Source organism: Nerophis ophidion, linkage group LG28, assembly GCF_033978795.1.
Source record: "Nerophis ophidion isolate RoL-2023_Sa linkage group LG28, RoL_Noph_v1.0, whole genome shotgun sequence".
Classification (NCBI taxonomy): domain Eukaryota; kingdom Metazoa; phylum Chordata; class Actinopteri; order Syngnathiformes; family Syngnathidae; genus Nerophis; species Nerophis ophidion.
In genome coordinates this window covers 30,365,674-30,385,580 of record NC_084638.1, presented here as the reverse complement: position 1 = coordinate 30,385,580, position 19,907 = coordinate 30,365,674, and the positions used below count along the sequence as shown (strand labels likewise).

The window sequence follows — 19,907 nt, the reverse complement described above, 5'->3', positions numbered from 1 at the left end:
TTCTCAAAACAGCAAAGTGCCCCCTGTATTATCGAGGATCTTTGACTAACAAAATGTTATTAAAACCAAATTGCTCCTGTTACATAGAAGATCTTTGACTAAAAATATGTTCCGAAAACCACAAAATGCTCCTGTCATTTAGAGGATCTTTGACTAAAAGTATGTTCCTAAAATAGCAAAGTGCTCTTATCACGTAGAGGATCTTCGTTTAGCAATACGTTCTCAAAACAGCAAAGTGCTCTTGTAATATAGAGGATCTTTGACTAACAAAAGGTTATTAAAACCAAATTGCTCCTGTTACATAGAAGATCTTTGACTAAAAATATGTTCCGAAAACCACAAAATGCTCCTGTCATTTAGAGGATCTTTGACTAAAAATATGTTCCGAAAACAGCAAAGTACTCCTGTCAAATAGAAGATCTTTGACTAGCGGTACGTTCTTAAAACAGCAAAGTGCTCCTGTCCTTTAGAGGTTCTTTGACTAAAAGTATGTTCCTAAAACAGCAAAGTGCTCTTATCACGTAGAGGATCTTTGTTTAGCAATGCGTTCTCATAACAGCAAAGTGCTCTTGTAATATAGAGGATCTTTGACTAACAAAAAGTTATTAAAACCAAATTGCTCCTGTTACATAGAAGATCTTTGACTAAAAATATGTTCCGAAAACCACAAAATGCTCCTGTCATTTAGAGGAGCTTTGACTAAAAATATGTTCCAAAAACAGCAAAGTGCTCCTGTCATATGGAAGATCTTTGACTAGCGGTAGGTTCTTAAAACAACAAAGGGCTCCTGTCCTATAGAAGATCGTTGACTAAAAATATGTTCCGAAAACCACGAAATGGTCCTGTCATTTAGAGGATCTTTGACTAAAAATATGTTCCGAAAACAGCAAAGTACTCCTGTCAAATAGAAGATCTTTGACTAGCGGTATGTTCTTAAAACAGAAAAGTGCTCCTGTCCTTTAGAGGTTCTTTGACTAAAAGTATGTTCCTAAAACCGCAAAGTGTTCTTATCACGTAGAGGATCTTTGTTTAGCAATGCGTTCTCATAACAGCAAAGTGCTCCTGTAATATAGAGGATCTTTGACTAACAAAAAGTTATTAAAACCAAATTGCTCCTGTTACATAGAAGATCTTTGACTAAAAATATGTTCCGAAAACAGCAAAGTGCTCCTGTCAAATAGAAGATCTTTGACTAGCGGTATGTTCTTAAAACAGCAAAGTGCTCCTGTCGTTTAGAGGATCTTTGACTAAAAGTATGTTCCTAAAACAGCAAAGTGCTCCTGTCATATAGAAGATCTTCGACTAGCGGTATGTTCCTAAAACGTAAAAAGTGCTCCTGTCATTTAAAAGATCTTTGACTTAAAATATGTTCCTGAAACAGCAAAGTGCTCCTCTCATATGGACGATCTTTGACTGGTTGTAGGTTTTTAAAACAGCACATTGCTCCTGTTATATAGAAGATCTTTGACTCGCGGTATGTTCCTAAAATGGAAAAAGTGCTCCTGTCATACAGACGATCTTTGACTAGTGGTAGGTTCTTGAAAGAGCAAAATGCTCCTGTCATATAGAAGATCTTTGACTATCGGTAGGTTCTTGAAACAGCAAAGTGCTCCTGTCATATAGAAGATCTTTGACTAAAAATTTGTTCTGAAAACCGCAAAATGCTCTTGTCGTTTAGAGGATCTTTGACTCAAAGTATGTTCCTAAAACAGCAAAGTGCTCCTGTCATTTAGAAGATCTTTGACTAAAAATATGTTCTTAAAACAGCAAAGTGCTCCTGTGACATAGAAGATCTTTTACTAAAAATATGTTCTTAAAACAGCAAAGTGCTCCTGTCATATGGAAGATCTTTGATTAGTGGTAGGTTCTTAAAACGGCAAAGTGCTGCTGTCATACAAAAGATCTTTGACTAGCGGTAGGTTAAAAAAAACGGCAAAGAGCTCTGGTCATATAGAAGATCTTTGACTAGCAGTCAAATCTTAAAACAGCAAAGTGCTCCTGTCATATAGACGATCTTTGACTAGCGGTAGGTTCTTTAAAACAGCAAAGTGCTCCTGTCTTATAGAGTCAAATCTTAAAACAGCAAGAGTGCTCCTGTCATATGGAAGATCTTTGATTAGTGGTAGGTTCTTAAAACGGCAAAGTGCTCCTGTCATATAGACGATCTTTGACTAGCAGTAGCTTCTTTAAAACAGCAAAGTGCTCCTGTCTTATAGAGTCAAATCTTAAAACAGCAAGAGTGCTCCTGTCATATGGAAGATCTTTGATTAGTGGTAGGTTCTTAAAACGGCAAAGTGCTCCTGTCATACAAACGATCTTTGACTAGCGGTAGGTTAAAAAAAACGGCAAAGAGCTCTGGTCATATAGAAGATCTTTGACTAGCAGTCAAATCTTAAAACAGCAAAGTGCTCCTGTCATATAGACGATCTTTGACTAGCGGTAGGTTCTTTAAAACAGCAAAGTGCTTCTGTCTTATAGAGTCAAATCTTAAAACAGCAAAGTGCTCCTGTCAAATACAAGATCTTTGACTAGCAGTCAAAGTCTTTAAAACAGCAAAGCGCCTCATCATATCGAGAATCTTTGACTAGCAATAGTATCTTTAAAAACAACAAAGCTGCCTCATGGCATATAGAGGATCTTTGACTTGCATTCGGATCTTAAAACAGCAAACGCGCTCCTGTCAAATAGGGGATCTTTGACTAAAAAATACGTTCTTAAGCACTCCCGTCAGATAGATGTACTTTGACTTGTGTTTTTGGAGTAGGTTAATGCAATACTCGTAGTGACCAGCAGGGGGTAATGCTGAACCACACAGGACACCTCCATCATGACCTTGTATAATCCTCACAATTTTTTAAAATTCAAAAGTCTTACATAAGTGGTATGATCAACAATAAAAACTAAGTCAGGTGTAATAAATCAAGATAACACGAAGAAGTTGAAATATTATATTATGTTCGATCAAAAGGGCAAGTGTACCTAATGTTGTGGGAAATGAGTGCATGAACCAGTTTTATTTAAAAAAACAACACAATAAGATATGAAACAATAGGCTGTCAATTTATGTTGAATATGCTACAAAGACAACATATTTGATGTTCAAACTGATAAACATTATTTTTTTTTTTTTTCCAAATAATCATTAACTTTAGAATTTGATGCCAGCAACACGTGACAAAGGAGTTGGGAAAGGTGGCAATAAATACTGATAAAGTTGAGGAATGCTCATCAAACACTTATTTGGAACATCCCACAGGTGTGCAGGCTAATTGGGAACAGGTGGGTGCCATGATTGGGTATAAAAACAGCTTCCCAAAAAATGCTCAGTCTTTCACAAGAAAGGATGGGGCGAGGTACACCCCTTTGTCCACAACTGCGTGAGCAAATAGTCAAACAGTTTAAGAACAACATTTCTCAAAGTGCAATTGCAAGAAATCTAGGGATTTCAACATCTACGCTCCATAATATCATCAAAAGGTTCAGAGAATCTGGAAAAATCACTCCACGTAAGCGGCATGGCCGGAAACCGACATTGAATGACCGTCACCTTCAATCCCTCAGACGGCACAGTATCAAAAACCGACATCAATCTCTAAAGGATATCACCACATGGGCTCAGGAACACTTCAGAAAACCACTGTCACAAAATACAGTTTGTTGCTACATCTGTAAGTGCAAGTTAAAGCTCTACTATGCAAAGCGAAATCCATTTATCAACAACATCCAGAAACGCCGCCGGCTTCTCTGGACCCGAGATCATCTAAGATGGACTGATGCAAAGTGGAAAAGTACTGTGGTCTGACAAGTCCACATTTCAAATTGTTTTTGGAAATATTTGACATCGTGTCATCCGGACCAAAGGGGAAGCGAAACATCCAGACTGTTATCGACGCAAAGTTCAAAAGCCAGCATCTGTGATGGTATGGGGGTGCATTAGTGCCCAAGACATGGGTAACTTACACATCTGTGAAGGCACCATTAATGCTGAAAGGTACATACAGGTTTTGGAACAACATATGCTGCCATCTAAGCGCCGTCTTTTTCATGGACGCCCCTGCTTATTTCAGCAAGACCATGCCAAGCCACATTTAGCACGTGTTACAACAGCGTGGCTTCGTAAAAAAAGAGTGCGGGTACTTTCCTGGCTCGCTTGCAGTCCAGACCTGTCTCCCATCGAAAACGTGTGGCGCGTTATGAAGCGTAAAATACGACAGCCGAGACCCCGGACTTTTGAACGACTGAAGCTCTACATAAAACAAAAATGGGAAAGAATTCCACTTTCAAAGCTTCAACAATTAGTTTCCTCAGTTCCCAAACGTTTATTGAGTGTTGTTAGAAAAAAATGTGATGTAACACAGTGGTGAACATGCCCTTTCCCAACTACTTTGTCACGTGTTGCTGCCATGAAATTCTAAGTTAATTATTATTTGCCCAAAAAAATAAAGTTTATCAGTTTGAACATCAAATATGTTGTCTTTGTAGCATATTCAACTGAATATGTGTTGAAGAGGATTCACAAATCATTGTATTCCGTTTATATTTACATCTAACACAATTTCCCAACTCATATGGAAACGGGGTTTGTATTTATAGTAGAGTCCTAAATCAGAGGTGCATATATGGTCCACATTATTAGAAAAAAATAAAAACATTAAAAAGTGGAAACTGGTGAAATATAACAATAATAAGTTGCTTTCATTTTTCATTGCTAAAAAAACCCCAAAAAACAATAATGAATCAAAATCAATGTTGTTATGACTTAATGACCTAATTTAAGGCTTCAACTACTTCACATCCAAAATTACACTTTGAAATATTTTTTGGGGGGAAATATTGCATATTTTATGTGTGTTTGCCACAAAAAAAGTGTTATTTGACAAAAAAACCCCAAAACATTAAAAATTATTTAAAAAATGATGTGGGTCTAGAGCACAGGTGTCAAACACGAGGCCCCGGGGCCGCGAAAGCCTGGGAAAAATGTGTGTTAATAAAATACTCAATTTTTTATTTTTTTTTACTAAATGCAAATAATGATTTTGATAGGAAAAAAAAATGTATATTCTAAACATTATTATCTAATCATGCCAAATATTAAATGTTTGTATAATAGTTTACAAAAATATGTTAGTATTATACACAGGAGGTCCTTCATACCGACAGCCATCAGACTGTATAATGCATATGTTCCTTGACTGCACTTAAATGTAGAATATATTCATACTATTCATATATTATACATAATATATGTTATATATGATTTATTATTATTATTGTCTATTGTGAGCGAACTGTGGTGCTGAATTTCCCCCAGGGATCAATAAAGTATTTTCTATTCTATTCTAGTAAAGAAAACATTACATGTAATAGTATAAATAATATGTTAATAATATGAGGTGACTTAGACAAACTTTAATGATCCACAAGGGAAATTGTTCCACATAGCAGGTATAAAATAGATTAAAGCAATGTAAAATATAACATATATATGTAATATTTACAAAATATATAACAATATACGATATATAATAATATATGACATATATATAATAATATATAACAGTATAAGATATATACTAATACACATTTATATCTATGCTGTCAAATTATATTTATTTTCTTTTATATCGGATCAACTAGAATTTTGATTAATCACAGGCTATTGCCCGCATGCAAAATTTTTATTAATTTTAAAAAAGTGGCCCCATGAAGGCAGCCATTACTGCAATGTGGCCCTCAATGAAAACAAGTTTGACACCCCCGATCTAGAAACGTATGTGTTGAAAGTAAAAAAAAGAAAATGTATGGCCTATTTTTACATTTTTATGAGTGGGGCCCATTTTTGGGGAACTATTACATACCGTATTTCCTTGAATTGCCGCCGGGGCGCTAATTATTTTAAAACCTTTTCTCACTCCGGCACTTACCAAAGGCATGCAGTAAAATTTGAGTGTGATGTAAAGATACCATCATGAAAAGCACATTTAATAAAAAAAAACGTTATTATGGTCATTCCTTTTCTTATAAATGAAATCCATGCCAGCTCCTTCTGATCAAAAGCATCGATAACTTGTTTATAGAAGTCTTCCTTATCTTTTTTCAGTTTTATAAGTCTCTCTGTCTCGATGGAGATCTTCCTTTATTACCTCCTGATTCGATTGAAAGTCCAGTTTAGAAAACTGCTATCAGATCGCTCCTCGAGTGCGGGTGACGACAGAATTATCCTCGGACAACTCCCCCTCCCGTTCTGCTCCGTGGGTGATCTCTTTATCCCACCGCTGCCAACATGAAGTGTTATTGTATAAATAATACACTGGGTATTTAGGACTGAAACATGCTTTATTTCAGTCCGGTTGTTTACATAGCCAGCAAAGGGCTGTCGTGCACCCGCCGCATCATATCCGTCCCAGCACAATCACATCACTCATTTCACTTCTTCTGCAGCCGAATAGTCGCAAGAAGGATCACTAGCGCCCTCTACCAGCAGGAGGCGGGATTCATTTAATGACTCATATTTAACAGACGCAGTTACGGTATTGTGACGGTCTCAAGCCGTTGTCTTGTGGGTTCCCAGGACCACCAAGGAAGGACATGGCTTGAGCAGTTTGACTTTGTTTATTTTTCAATAAAACCTCAGTCCAGGTGGCTCTTTCGCTCCTCCTCTCCGCTCGCTCGGCGTCTCGCCGCCATCTTGGGCCGGGCTAAAGCGTGCCCTGCCTGTCTGTAGGACCGTCAGCTCCACAGGTATATTAATAAAACATAGCTGCTTACTGTTCTTTTTAGCATACCGGTATTCAATAGCTTGGACCTTAAATCCTACTGAATAGCTCTTAATCTTCTTCCCTTTATGCGATTTCAAATGATTGAAATCAGACTCCTCCATTTTGAAAATGATGACAGGGTAAGTGTCACTCGTGATGTCACGAGTTTGACCCGGCGGGAATACTAAGTATGCGCTAATTATTTTGGGAAGCGAGTTTTGCCCTGCGGCAATTCAAGGAAATACGGTATTTGGTGTGCTTGCCATTAAAAAAAGTGTTTTTTGACAAAAAGGACATTTAAAAAAAAACAACATAAAAACATTTTTAATAATGACATTCGACAAATAAATATGAAGTAGAATGCAGTGGTAGAAAAAAGGTATGACTTATTTTTAACTCTTTTATGAGTGGGGCCCATTTGGATCCTGATCATTTAAGTGGGATTTAAAAAAAAATATTATTACACTGTCTCTGCTCAAAAAAATAATAACAAATTAAAATCAATGTCATGAATTTAAGGCTCCAACTACTTCACATCAAATATTCCACTTTAAAATATTTATTTGGGAAAATATTGCATATTTTATGGGTTTGCCTTAACACTTTTTTGTGTTCTTTGACAAAAAAAGGACATAAAAAAACACATAAAATATAATAAAACAATTATATTTGACAAATCGATCTGAAGTAGATCTAAAGAGCAATGTATTTAAAGTACAAAAAAATAAATGTATGACTATTTTTTAACAATTTTATGAGTGGGGCCAATTTGGATCCTGATCATTTTAGTGGGATTTTTAATTTTTTTTATTATTACACTGTCACTGCTCAAAAAATGAATAACAAATCAAAATCAATGTCATGAATTTTAGGCTCCAACTACTTCACATCAAATATTCCACTTTAAAATATTTATTTGGGAAAATATTGCATATTTTATGGGTTTGCCTTAACACTTTTTTGTGTTCTTTGACAAAAAAGGACATAAAAAAACACATAAAATATGATAAAACAATTATATTTGACAAATCGATCTGAAGTAGATCTAAAGAGTAATGTATTTAAAGTACAAAAAAATAAATGTATGACTATTTTTTAACAATTTTATGAGTGGGGCCAATTTGGATCCTGATCATTTTAGTGGGATTTTAAATTTTTTTTTTATTATTACACTGTCACTGCTCAAAAAATGAATAACAAATCAAAATCAATGTCATGAATTTTAGGCTCCAACTACTTCACATCAAATATTCCACTTTAAAATATTTATTTGGGAAAATATTGCATATTTTATGGGTTTGCCTTAACACTTTTTTGTGTTCTTTGACAAAAAAAGGACATAAAAAACACATAAAATATAATAAAACAATTATATTTGACAAATCGATCTGAAGTAGATCTAAAGAGCAATGTATTTAAAGTACAAAAAAATAAATGTATGACTATTTTTTAACAATTTTATGAGTGGGGCCAATTTGGATCCTGATCATTTTAGTGGGATTTTTAAATTTTTTTTTTATTATTACACTGTCACTGCTCAAAAAATTAATAACAAATTAAAATCAATGTCATGAATTTAAGGCTCCAACTACTTCACATCAAATATTCCACTTTAAAATATTTATTTGGGAAAATATTGCATATTTTATGGGTTTGCCTTAACACTTTTTTGTGTTCTTTGACAAAAAAGGACATAAAAAAACCCATAAAATATAATAAAACAATTATATTTGACAAATCGATCTGAAGTAGATCTAAAGAGTAATGTATTTAAAGTACAAAAAAATAAATGTATGACTATTTTTTAACAATTTTATGAGTGGGGCCAATTTGGATCCTGATCATTTTAGTGGGATTTTTAAATTTTTTTTTATTATTACACTGTCACTGCTCAAAAAATGAATAACAAATCAAAATCAATGTCATGAATTTTAGGCTCCAACTACTTCACATCAAATATTTCACTTTAAAATATTTATTTGGGAAAATATTGCATATTTTATGGGTTTGCCTTAAAAAAAGTGTTCTTTGACCAAAAAAAAGGACATAAAAAAATAATAAAACAATTATATTTGACAAATAAATCTGAAGTAGATTTAAAGGGTTATGTATTCAAAGTATAAAAAAATGTATATGACTTATTTTTAACACTTTTATGAGTGGGGGCCAATTTCGATCCTGATCATTTAAGTGGGATTTTTTCTTTTATTATTACACTGTCACTGCTCAAAAAATGAATACAAAATTAAAATCAATGTCATGAATTTAAGGCTCCAACTACTTCACATCAAATATTCCACTTTAAAATATTTATTTGGGAAAATATTGCATATTTCATGGGTTTGCCTTAAAAAAAAAGTGTTCTTTGACAAAAAAAAGGACATAAAAAAACACATAAAAAATAATAAAACAATTATATTCGACAAATAGATCTGACGTAGATCAGGATAGCAGTCTACCTTATCTCTATGCACATGTGTAATATGAGCATGTTTTAATGTTGTAAATGGGATGTTTTATGTGTTGATTAGTGTTTTTATTGTAACCTTGCTGCTGCCCTCTTGGCCAGGTCTCCCTTGGCAAAGAGATCTTTGATCTCAATGGGATTTTTACCTGGTTAAATAAAGGCTAAATAAAAATAAAAAGATCTAAAGAGTTATGTATTTAAAGTTTAAAAAAATATCATGACTTATTTTTAACACTTTTATAAGTGGGGCCCATTCGGATCCTGATTATTTAAGTGGATTTTTTTTCTTTTAACTGTCATTGCTCCAAAAATAATAAATTCAAATCAATGTTATGAATTTAAGGCTCCAACTACTTCACATCAAATATTCCATTTTGAAAATCTTATGGGGAAAAAATATTGCATATGTTGTGCTTTTGCATTAAAAAACAGTTTTTTGACAAAAATGAAAAAAAAAAAAAAAAAAAAAAAACATATACAAAATACTTTGTATCGACAGATAGGTCTGAAATTGAAAAAAATAATATATTGCTTATTTTTAACATTTTTAAGACTGGGACACTTCCCGGTCCCCAAAACCAAACTTGAGGGGAGCCCAATAGGTTAAAACAAAGAAATTTTTTCAAAATATATTTTATTGGTTTTAAAAACGAAAAATATCAAAATGGCCCACAGTGAATTATTGTTATTTTTTTAAACTTTCATTGCTCAAAAAATAAAAAAGTAAAATTTATGTTATGAATTTAAGGTTCCAACTACTTCACATCAAATATTCCATTTTAAAATATTTTTGGGGGAAATATTGCATTTTTTGTGTGTTTGCCATAAAAAAAGTGTTTTTGACAAAAAATACATAAAAAAACAACATAAAAAAATTATTACAAAATTATATTCGACAAATAGATCTGACATAGATCTAAAGAGTTATGTATTTAAAGTAAAAAAAAAAAATATATGACTTATTTTTAACACTTTTATGAGTGGGGCCCATTTGGATCCTGATTATTTAAGTGTATTTTTTTTCTTTTAAAAGTCATTGCTCAAAAAATAACAAATTAAAGTCAATGTTATGAATTTAAGGCTCCAACTACTTCACATCAAATATTCCATTTTGAATATCTTTAGGGAAAAATATTGCATATGTTGTGCTTTTGCATTTAAGAAACAGTTTTTTGACCAAAATGAAAAAAAACATAAACAAAATACTTTGTATCGACCGATAGGTCTGAAATTGAAAAAAAATATATATATTGTTTGTTTTTAAATTTTTTAAGAGTGAGACACAAGCAGGTCCCCGAAAACCAAACTTGAGGGGAGCCCAATAGGTTAAAAAAAATTAAAATTGATATATTTTATTGGTTTTAAAAATGAAAAATATCAAAATGGCCCACAGTGAATTATTGTTATTTTTTTAAACTTTCATTGCTCAAAAAATAAAAAAGTAAAATTTATGTTATGAATTTAAGGTTCCAACTACTTCACATCAAATATTCCACTTTAAAATATTTTGGGGGGAAATATTGCATTTTTTGTGTGTTTGCCATAAAAAAAGTGTTTTTGACAAAAAATACATAAAAAAACAACATAAAAAAATTATTACAAAATTATATTCGACAAATAGATCTGACATAGATCTAAAGAGTTATGTATTTAAAGTAAAAAAATATATATATATGACTTATTTTTAACACTTTTATGAGTGGGGCCCATTTGGATCCTGATTATTTAAGTGTATTTTTTTTCTTTTAAATGTCATTGCTCAAAAAATAATAACAAATTAAAGTCAATGTTATGAATTTAAGGCTCCAACTACTTCACATCAAATATTCCATTTTGAATATATTTAGGGAAAAATATTGCATATGTTGTGCTTTTGCATTTAAAAAACAATTTTTTGACCAAAATGAAGAAAACATAAACAAAAAACTTTTTATCGACCGATAGGTCTGAAATTGAAAAAAAAATATATATTGTTTGTTTTTAAATTTTTTAAGAGTGAGACACATGCAGGTCCCCGAAAACCAAACTTGAGGGGAGCCCAATAGGTTAATAAAAATTAAAATTGATATATTTTATTGGTTTTAAAATGAAAAATATAAAAAATGCCCACAGTGAATTATTGTAATTTTTTTAAACTTTCATTGCTCAAAAAATAATAAAGTAAAATTAATGTTATGAATTTAAGGTTCCAACTACTTCACATCAAATATTCCACTTTAAAATATTTTGGGGGGAAATATTGCATTTTTTGTGTGTTTGCCATAAAAAAAGTGTTTTTGACAAAAAATACATAGAAAAACAACATAAAAAAATTATTACAAAATTATATTCGACAAATAGATCTGACATAGATCTAAAGAGTTAATTATTTAAAGTAAAAAAAAAAAAAAAGACTTATTTTTAACACTTTTATGAGTGGGGCCCATTTGGATCCTGATTATTTAAGTGTATTTTTTTTCTTTTAAATGTCATTGCTCAAAAAATAATAACAAATTAAAGTCAATGTTATGAATTTAAGGCTCCAACTACTTCACATCAAATATTCCATTTTGAATATCTTTAGGGAAAAATATTGCATATGTTGTGCTTTTGCATTTAAAAAACAATTTTTTGACCAAAATGAAGAAAACATAAACAAAAAACTTTTTATCGACCGATAGGTCTGAAATTGAAAAAATATATATATATTGTTTGTTTTTAAATTTTTTAAGAGTGAGACACAAGCAGGTCCCCGAAAACCAAACTTGAGGGGAGCCCAATAGGTTAAAAAAAATTAAAATTGATATATTTTATTGGTTTTAAAAATGAAAAATATCAAAATGGCCCACAGTGAATTATTGTTATTTTTTTAAACTTTCATTGCTCAAAAAATAAAAAAGTAAAATTTATGTTATGAATTTAAGGTTCCAACTACTTCACATCAAATATTCCACTTTAAAATATTTGGGGGGGAAATATTGCATTTTTTGTGTGTTTGCCATAAAAAAAGTGTTTTTGACAAAAAATACATAAAAAAACAACATCAAAAAATTATTACAAAATTATATTCGACAAATAGATCTGACATAGATCTAAAGAGTTATGTATTTAAAGTAAAAAAAAAATATATGACTTATTTTTAACACTTTTATGAGTGGGGCCCATTTGGATCCTGATTATTTAAGTGTATTTTTTTTCTTTTAAATGTCATTGCTCAAAAAATAATAACAAATTAAAGTCAATGTTATGAATTTAAGGCTCCAACTACTTCACATCAAATATTCCATTTTGAATATATTTAGGGAAAAATATTGCATATGTTGTGCTTTTGCATTTAAAAAACAATTTTTTGACCAAAATGAAGAAAACATAAACAAAAAACTTTTTATCGACCGATAGGTCTGAAATTGAAAAAAAATATATATATTGTTTGTTTTTAAATTTTTTAAGAGTGAGACACATGCAGGTCCCCGAAAACCAAACTTGAGGGGAGCCCAATAGGTTAAAAAAGAATAAAATTGATATATTTTATTGGTTTTAAAAATGAAAAATATAAAAAATGCCCACAGTGAATTATTGTAATTTTTTTAAACTTTCATTGCTCAAAAAATAATAAAGTAAAATTAATGTTATGAATTTAAGGTTCCAACTACTTCACATCAAATATTCCACTTTAAAATATTTTTGGGGGAAATATTGCATTTTTTGTTTGTTTGCCATAAAAAAAAAAGTGTTTTTGACAAAAAATACATAAAAAAAACAACATAAAAAAATTATTACAAAATGATATTCGACAAATAGATCTGATGTAGATCTAAAGAGTTATGTATTTAAAGTAAAAAAAAAATATATATATATGACTTATTTTTAACACTTTTATGAGTGGGGCCCATTTGGATCGTGATTATTTAAGTGTAGTTTTTTTCCTTTTAACTGTCATTGCTCAAAAAATAATAACAAATTAAAGTCAATGTTATGAATTTAAGGCTCCAACTACTTCACATCAAATATTCCATTTTGAATATCTTTAGGGAAAAATATTGCATATGTTGTGCTTTTGCATTTAAAAAACAATTTTTTGACCAAAATGAAGAAAACATAAACAAAAAACTTTTTATCGACCGATAGGTCTGAAATTGAAAAAAAATATATATATTGTTGGTTTTTAAATTTTTTAAGAGTGAGACACAAGCAGGTCCCCGAAAACCAAACTTGAGGGGAGCCCAATAGGTTAAAAAAAATTAAAATTGATATATTTTATTGGTTTTAAAAATGAAAAATATAAAAAATGCCCACAGTGAATTATTGTAATTTTTTTAAACTTTCATTGCTCAAAAAATAATAAAGTAAAATTAATGTTATGAATTTAAGGTTCCAACTACTTCACATCAAATATTCCACTTTAAAATATTTTTGGGGGAAATATTGCATTTTTTGTTTGTTTGCCATAAAAAAAAAAGTGTTTTTGACAAAAAATACGTAAAAAAAACAACATAAAAAAATTATTACAAAATGATATTCGACAAATAGATCTGATGTAGATCTAAAGAGTTATGTATTTAAAGTAAAAAAAAATATATATATATATGACTTATTTTTAACACTTTTATGAGTGGGGCCCATTTGGCTCGTGATTATTTAAGTGTAGTTTTTTTTCTTTTAACTGTCATTGCTCAAAAAATAATAACAAATTAAAGTCAATGTTATGAATTTAAGGCTCCAACTACTTCACATCAAATATTCCATTTTGAATATCTTTAGGAAAAATATTGCATATGTTGTGCTTTTGCATTTAAAAAACAATTTTTTGACCAAAATGAAGAAAACATAAACAAAAAACTTTTTATCGACCGATAGGTCTGAAATTGAAAAAAAATATATATATTGTTTGTTTTTAAATTTTTTAAGAGTGAGACACATGCAGGTCCCCGAAAACCAAACTTGAGGGGAGCCCAATAGGTTAAAAAAATTAAAATTGATATATTTTATTGGTTTTAAAAATGAAAAATATAAAAAATGCCCACAGTGAATTATTGTAATTTTTTTAAACTTTCATTGCTCAAAAAATAATAAAGTAAAATTTATGTTATGAATTTAAGGTTCCAACTACTTCACATCAAATATTCCACTTTAAAATATTTTTGGGGGCAATATTGCATTTTTTGTGTGTTTGCCATTAAAAAAAAGTGTTTTTGACAAAAAATACATAAAAAAAACAACATAAAAAAATTATTACAAAATGATATTCGACAAATAGATCTGATGTAGATCTAAAGAGTTATGTATTTAAAGTAAAAAAAAAATATATATATATGACTTATTTTTAACACTTTTATGAGTGGGGCCCATTTGGATCGGGATTATTTAAGTGTAGTTTTTTTTCTTTTAACTGTCATTGCTCAAAAAATAATAACAAATTAAAGTCAATGTTATGAATTTAAGGCTCCAACTACTTCACATCAAATATTCCATTTTGAATATCTTTAGGGAAAAATATTGCATATGTTGTGCTTTTGCATTTAAAAAACAGTTTTTTGACCAAAATGAAAAAAAAAAAACAAAATACTTTGTATCGACCGATAGGTCTGAAATTGAAAAAAAATATATATATTGTTTGTTTTTAAATTTTTTAAGAGTGAGACACATGCAGGTCCCCGAAAACCAAACTTGAGGGGAGCCCAATAGGTAAAAAAAAATTAAAATTGATATATTTTATTGGTTTTAAAAATGAAAAATATAAAAAATGCCCACAGTGAATTATTGTAATTTTTTTAAACTTTCATTGCTCAAAAAATAATAAAGTAAAATTAATGTTATGAATTTAAGGTTCCAACTACTTCACATCAAATATTCCACTTTAAAATATTTTTGGGGGAAATATTGCATTTTTTGTTTGTTTGCCATAAAAAAAAAAGTGTTTTTGACAAAAAATACGTAAAAAAAACAACATAAAAAAATTATTACAAAATGATATTCGACAAATAGATCTGATGTAGATCTAAAGAGTTATGTATTTAAAGTAAAAAAAAATATATATATATATGACTTATTTTTAACACTTTTATGAGTGGGGCCCATTTGGCTCGTGATTATTTAAGTGTAGTTTTTTTTCTTTTAACTGTCATTGCTCAAAAAATAATAACAAATTAAAGTCAATGTTATGAATTTAAGGCTCCAACTACTTCACATCAAATATTCCATTTTGAATATCTTTAGGAAAAATATTGCATATGTTGTGCTTTTGCATTTAAAAAACAATTTTTTGACCAAAATGAAGAAAACATAAACAAAAAACTTTTTATCGACCGATAGGTCTGAAATTGAAAAAAAATATATATATTGTTTGTTTTTAAATTTTTTAAGAGTGAGACACATGCAGGTCCCCGAAAACCAAACTTGAGGGGAGCCCAATAGGTTAAAAAAATTAAAATTGATATATTTTATTGGTTTTAAAAATGAAAAATATAAAAAATGCCCACAGTGAATTATTGTAATTTTTTTAAACTTTCATTGCTCAAAAAATAATAAAGTAAAATTTATGTTATGAATTTAAGGTTCCAACTACTTCACATCAAATATTCCACTTTAAAATATTTTTGGGGGCAATATTGCATTTTTTGTGTGTTTGCCATTAAAAAAAAGTGTTTTTGACAAAAAATACATAAAAAAAACAACATAAAAAAATTATTACAAAATGATATTCGACAAATAGATCTGATGTAGATCTAAAGAGTTATGTATTTAAAGTAAAAAAAAAATATATATATATGACTTATTTTTAACACTTTTATGAGTGGGGCCCATTTGGATCGGGATTATTTAAGTGTAGTTTTTTTTCTTTTAACTGTCATTGCTCAAAAAATAATAACAAATTAAAGTCAATGTTATGAATTTAAGGCTCCAACTACTTCACATCAAATATTCCATTTTGAATATCTTTAGGGAAAAATATTGCATATGTTGTGCTTTTGCATTTAAAAAACAGTTTTTTGACCAAAATGAAAAAAAAAAAACAAAATACTTTGTATCGACCGATAGGTCTGAAATTGAAAAAAAATATATATATTGTTTGTTTTTAAATTTTTTAAGAGTGAGACACATGCAGGTCCCCGAAAACCAAACTTGAGGGGAGCCCAATAGGTAAAAAAAAATTAAAATTGATATATTTTATTGGTTTTAAAAATGAAAAATATAAAAAATGCCCACAGTGAATTATTGTAATTTTTTTAAACTTTCATTGCTCAAAAAATAATAAAGTAAAATTAATGTTATGAATTTAAGGTTCCAACTACTTCACATCAAATATTCCACTTTAAAATATTTTTGGGGGCAATATTGCATTTTTTATGTGTTTGCCATAAAAAAAAAGTGTTTTTGACAAAAAATACATAAAAAACAACATTAAAAAAGTATTACAAAATGATATTCGACAAATAGATCCTTTAAAGTAAAAAAAATATATATGTGACTTATTTTTAACACTTTTATGAGTGGGGCCCATTTGGATCCTGATTATTTAAGTGTTTTTTTTTTCTTTTAACTGTCATTGCTCAAAAAATAATAACAAATTCAAATCAATGTTATGAATTTAAGGCTCCAACTACTTCACAACAAATATCCCATTTTGAAAATCTTTTTTGGGGAAAATATTGCATATGTTGTGCTTTTGCCATAAAAAACAGGGTTTTGACAAAAATGGCAAAAAACATAAACAAAATACTTTGGCCTGAAATTGAAAGAAAAAAACTATTGTTTGATTTTAACATTTTTAAGACAGAGACACTTCCAGGTCCCTGAAAACCAAACTCGAAGGAAACCCAATAGGTTTAAAAAATATAAAAATCTATTTTATTGGTTTTAAAAATGAAAAATATCAAAATGGTCCACAGTGAAAAAACTTTGCTTTGATTACTTTGCTTACATATTTTTGTTCATTTATTTATTTATTTTTAATTATGTTTTTATATTCATACTTGTATTTCTTTATTACTTTTTAATTAATTATTATTTTTTAATTTACTATACATATATGTATATATATATTTACATATGAATTGAAATAGTTTTTTATTTTCATTCTTTAATTTTTTTATTTTGTGTTTATTGATTTATATGTAATGATTACTGACATTCCTTCCTTTTTAATCGGGCTACTAAATGACAATGACGATGACAAAAAAATAATTTTCAAAATTAAATAAAAGATGGTGTCTGTTGAAAATCGAAAGTTGCAGAATAAAATAAGTAAAAGGAAAGCTGAACTGGATTTGTTATTTGTGCAGATCAAACAGATTAAAGGCAGGAGTGAAATAATGTCACCCAACAACTCCTCCTTCATTACTGACAAGAATCTTGTGTGGACAAAAGCATCACTTTGTTGACGCTGCGGTGACGTCATTCAACCCCCAGGAGCATTTGTTTGCTCCAGACATTCCTTCTCACATGTTTTCAATTGCTTTTCGACCTTTGAACCGAGACTTGGCTAAAGTTTCATAAGACACGTCTCACCTGGCGTCCAGTCTCCCGGCGTGGTGAACGTGCAGCCGGCGGTGCACTCCGTCTGCCCGTACGCCTCGTACACCTGCAGGAGTCAACGTTTGTCAGTACTGAACTTGTTAGCATTTTAGCATCAACTTGTTGTTTTTGGAAAACTCATAAAATGTCAAGATGAAACTCAACTTTAACATTTGACAACCAAATAATAAAACAAGGTGACTCGGTAAAGAATCTGGGTATTATTTTCGACCCAACTCTCTCCTTTGAGTCACACATTAAAAGCGTTACTAAAACGGCCTTCTTTCATCTCCGTAATATCGCTAAAATTCGCTCCATTTTGTCCACTAAAGACGCTGAGATCATTATCCATGCGTTTGTTACGTCTCGTCTCGATTACTGTAACGTATTATTTTCGGGTCTCCCCATGTCTAGCATTAAAAGATTACAGTTGGTACAAAATGCGGCTACTAGACTTTTGACAAGAACAAGAAAGTTTGATCACATTACGCCTGTACTGTATATACCTTTATATACATATATACATACATATATACTGTATATACCTTTATATACATATATACATACATATATACTGTATATACCTTTATATACATATATACATACATATATACTGTATATACCTTTATATACATATATACATACATATATACTGTATATACCTTTATATACATATATACATACATATATACCTATACTGTATATACCTTTATATACATATATACATACATATATACCTGTACTGTATATACCTTTATATACATATATACATACATATATACCTATACTGGCTCACCTGCACTGGCTTCCTGTGCACTTAAGATGTGACTTTAAGGTTTTACTACTTACGTATAAAATACTACACGGTCTAGCTCCATCCTATCTTGCCGATTGTATTGTACCGTATGTCCCGGCAAGAAATCTGCGTTCAAAGGACTCCGGCTTATTAGTGATTCCCAAAGCCCAAAAAAAGTCTGCGAACTATAGAGCGTTTTCCGTTCGGGCTCCAGTACTCTGGAATGCCCTCCCGGTAACAGTTCGAGATGCTACCTCAGTAGAAGCATTTAAGTCTCACCTTAAAACTCATCTGTATACTCTAGCCTTTAAATAGACCTCCTTTTTAGACCAGTTGATCTGCCGCTTCTTTTCTTTCTCCTATGTCCCCCCCTCCCTTGTGGAGGGGGTCCGGTCCGATGACCATGGATGAAGTACTGGCTGTCCAGAGTCGAGACCCAGGATGGACCGCTCGCCTGTATCGGTTGGGGACATCTCTACGCTGCTGATCCGCTTGAGATGGTTTCCTGTGGACGGGACTCTCGCTGCTGTCTTGGAGCCACTATGGATTGAACTTTCACAGTATCATGTTAGACCCGCTCGACATCCATTGCTTTCGGTCCCCTAGAGGGGGGGGGGGGTTGCCCACATCTGAGGTCCTCTCCAAGGTTTCTCATAGTCAGCATTGTCACTGGCGTCCCACTGGATGTGAATTCTCCCTGCCCACTGGGTGTGAGTTTTCCTTGCCCTTTTGTGGGTTCTTCCGAGGATGTTGTAGTCGTAATGATTTGTGCAGTCCTTTGAGACATTTGTGATTTGGGGCTGTATAAATAAACATTGATTGATTGATTGATTGATTTTATTCAAGGTCTTATATGATTCATTCATAAACTGATATTAGCCTCAAAATAACCCTGTCACCTCTGCCAGACTATGGAATTATTCCTATTTTTTGTCACCTAATTAGCAAGTGAAACTTTCAGAAAATGCCCGAAATGGGATAAGGAACATGTGACTAGATTTTGGGCATTCAGATTTGTTTTGTTTTTTGGACAGGGTTATTAACTATCTGCGCTGGTTTCCTTGCCAATGGTTACCAAAAAGGCGGTACATGTTGTTATATGTCCGTGCAAAGATGATGAGTGTGTTGTGTCACTTGCAGATTTCACTCCGAAATGAACCCGGACTGCATACCGAGTTCTGCACATTCAAGTAAAAATTTTAAAACTTGTTCTCGGGTAAAATTGCATTTGTGTCCAAATTATATTATATTCGGGGCGGCATAGCTCGGTTGGTAAAGTGGCCGTGCCAGCAACTTGAGGGTTGCAGGTTCGATTCCCGCTTCCGCCATCCTAGTCATTGCCGTTGTATCCTTGGGCAAGACACTTTACCCACCTGCTCCCAGTGCCACCCAC

At 31.1% G+C, this 19,907-nt stretch overlaps 1 protein-coding gene across 1 annotated transcript in view; it reads right to left on the bottom strand.

The window, feature by feature from the left end:
* Nucleotides 1-19,907, bottom strand: part of acsl6 (acyl-CoA synthetase long chain family member 6) — a 100,685-nt gene that overhangs the window by 10,251 nt on the left and 70,527 nt on the right. Inside the window, exon 14 of the mRNA XM_061890561.1 lies at nt 17,713-17,785. Within this exon, the coding sequence (XP_061746545.1) occupies nt 17,713-17,785 (73 nt within the window). The remainder of the gene's footprint in view (nt 1-17,712; nt 17,786-19,907) is intronic.